General features: G+C 43.2%; 1 protein-coding gene across 1 annotated transcript in view; it reads right to left on the bottom strand.

Annotated features, from left to right (window-relative positions):
- The window catches only part of NCMAP (noncompact myelin associated protein), a 7401-nt gene extending 5401 nt beyond the window's left edge, over nt 1–2000 (bottom strand). The window contains exon 1 of the mRNA XM_012650881.1: nt 1917–2000. Within this exon, the coding sequence (XP_012506335.1) occupies nt 1917–1998 (82 nt within the window). The 5' untranslated portion in view covers nt 1999–2000. The remainder of the gene's footprint in view (nt 1–1916) is intronic.
- Between the last annotated feature and the right edge of the window lie 586 nt (nt 2001–2586).

The raw sequence follows: 2586 nt of genomic DNA, 5'->3' as shown, positions 1-2586 counted from the left end.
TAGGATTACAGGAGTGAGCCACCGCGCCCAGCCGGTGGTCTGCTTTTTGATATGAGGGCTGGTTGCATCGGTATGTTCACTTTAGAAAAGTTTACCCAGCTGTGCACTTAATGATTTGTGCACTTTGTGAAGGTAAGTAATGCCTTTATAAAAGGTTTACTTAAAAAACAAACCATGTGCAAATATTCATAGAAAGAAAGATTGGAAGAAAAAAAAGGAAAAGGCAGAGAATCCATCACAGAGTAGCTTGGTTTCTTTCCTTCTTGGGGAATCTAGTTAAAGATTTTTTAACCTCAGCTGGATAATTCTCTGTTGTGGGGGGCCGTCCTGTGCATTGTAAGACATTTCGCTTCATCCCAATTGCAATCCCCCTGCGCCCCCCACCCCAGCTGTGACAACCTAAATACCTCCAGACATCGCCAAATGATCCCTGGTGTTAGGGCTGCTGGATAAAATACAGGACACCCATTTAAATCAGAATTTCTAACAAATAATGAATAATTTTTCAGTATAAGTATATCTCAAATATTGCATACCTATACTAAAAAATTATTCATTGTTTATCTTAAATTCAAATTTAATTGGGTGTCCTGTATTTTTGTTTGCTAAATCCATTAACTCTGTCTAGGAGGGCAAAATTGCCTAGTTGAGAACCACTACTTTGAGTTAAATAAAAGCAGAATTATTCTCATCTTGCTGATGGTGATTCCCTCTACCCTGCATTTCCCCTCAGATCTGTTTTGAGACATACCTCAGCAGGCCCCTGGAGGTCTGCCCACCCAGCAAGGAGAAGGGTAACCCCTGGGACCCTGACCTGAGAGCGACCCTTCTGAGTCTCCACGGAAGAGACGCATCCTAACATTCATCCAGCCACCTGCCAGCACCGTGGCCCGAAGTGTTTGTCATGGTGGGAAACCCTCCATGTGTGCAGGGAATCCGGCCCATGCACAGAGGTACATATGTAACCAACTGAAATGGCTGAAATGGCTGAAATGGACCCAAACTACTTCTTATCCAATCAGTTGGTTCTCTGAAGAGCTAACCTCAAATTTTTCCTTCTGGGGACCTCTTGTTCCTGGCAAATATCTCCCCATGACAAACTCTTCCCACCTACATTCATTTACTTCTTCATAAATTGATGAGATATTTTTGCCTTGCAAAAATAGTATGAAAGTAGCTACATTTTTATTTTATTTTATTGTTTTAGAGACAGGGTCTCACTCTGTCACCCAGGCTGGAGTGCAGCAGAGTGATCATAGCTCACTGTAACCTCGAACTCTTGGGCTCAAGAGATCCTCCCACCTGAGTCTCCTGAGTAGCTGGGACTACAGGTACACACCACAATGCCTGGCTAATTTTGTTTGTTTTTCTTGAGACCAAGGCTTTGCTATGTTGCCCAGGGCTGATCTCAAACTCCTGGCCTCAAGCAATCCTCCCATTTCAGCCTCCCAAAGTGCTGGGATTACAGGTGTGAGCCATCGCACTTGGCCTGAAAGTGACTACATTTTAAGATGACCGGTTTAGAGACATCTTACAAGAGGTTCAAATTTCCATTGCCCTCTAGACCACAAGACTCCCTAATGAAAACAATAGTAATAGTAGTAATTAATAATAATATGCATTAGGTACTTAATATGCACCAGAGGCTATTCTAAGCTCACCGTATGGATTATCCCTTATAGTCCTCACAACTACCTTATGGTAGTAGCTTCATTAATATGCCCCTATCTTATAGATAAGGAAAGAGGCACCCAGCAGAGAAGTCATGTGCTCAGGGTCACCCAGTTGGCAAGTGGTAGAACTTGCGACCCAGGCACTCTGTCTCCAGAGTCTACCCACTTGCCCTTGCACCAAGAGCTGACCATGACACTTGTCCTGCCATCCCTCCCCCGGCCTCCAAGCCAAGGTGACCTTACTCTTATACAGAAAGTCTTCACCCCTGGTGGTCATGTTCAGTGAGAAGAAGGTGGTGTCCCCCAAAGGGGTGGCTGTAGTCATCTTGATCCTAGTGAGAACAAAGAAGAAATTTTGTTTAAAAATAGAGTGAGCCTTATTATTGCTGCGCTATGCCGCTTTCGGTCTTCATCTGGATGGCTGTGGAATATTCAAGCATGCAGTTTCTCTTGGCAACAGGTACATAGAAGGCCCATTACTAGATACTATGGGCGACTTAAAAATAATACCTGACATTTGTAAGGAACTTTGTTTTTCAAAGCAGTTTACATTCACTCAGCAATATTTATTCAAGTCCTTCTGTGTTTCGTATAAAATATCTAAATCAATCTTCCAGGAGGCCGGTGAGGTCAGTTATTGTTGCCATTTTACTGATGAAACCGAAGGCCCCAAAACTACAGGGGACCCCAAGTTTAGCTAGAAGAATTTAACGCAGATGTCTACCTCCCATTCTAGTGGGCCGTTGTCCACCCTGAAACAATGCCTGAAATGGTGTTTCTGCTTGCAAAAGTTGCATCCATCTAATGAGACAAAAAAAAGGTGAAAAAATTAACTATGACTATTAAGCAGTCAGTGACATGTGCTATTGGGCTGCGAAGAACCATTTCATGGAAGAGATGCATTGGAATAGGC

This window comes from Propithecus coquereli, unplaced genomic scaffold, assembly GCF_000956105.1.
Source record: "Propithecus coquereli isolate 6110/MARCELLA unplaced genomic scaffold, Pcoq_1.0 Scaffold341, whole genome shotgun sequence".
NCBI lineage: Eukaryota > Metazoa > Chordata > Mammalia > Primates > Indriidae > Propithecus > Propithecus coquereli.
This window is presented reverse-complemented; position numbering and strand designations above follow the sequence as displayed.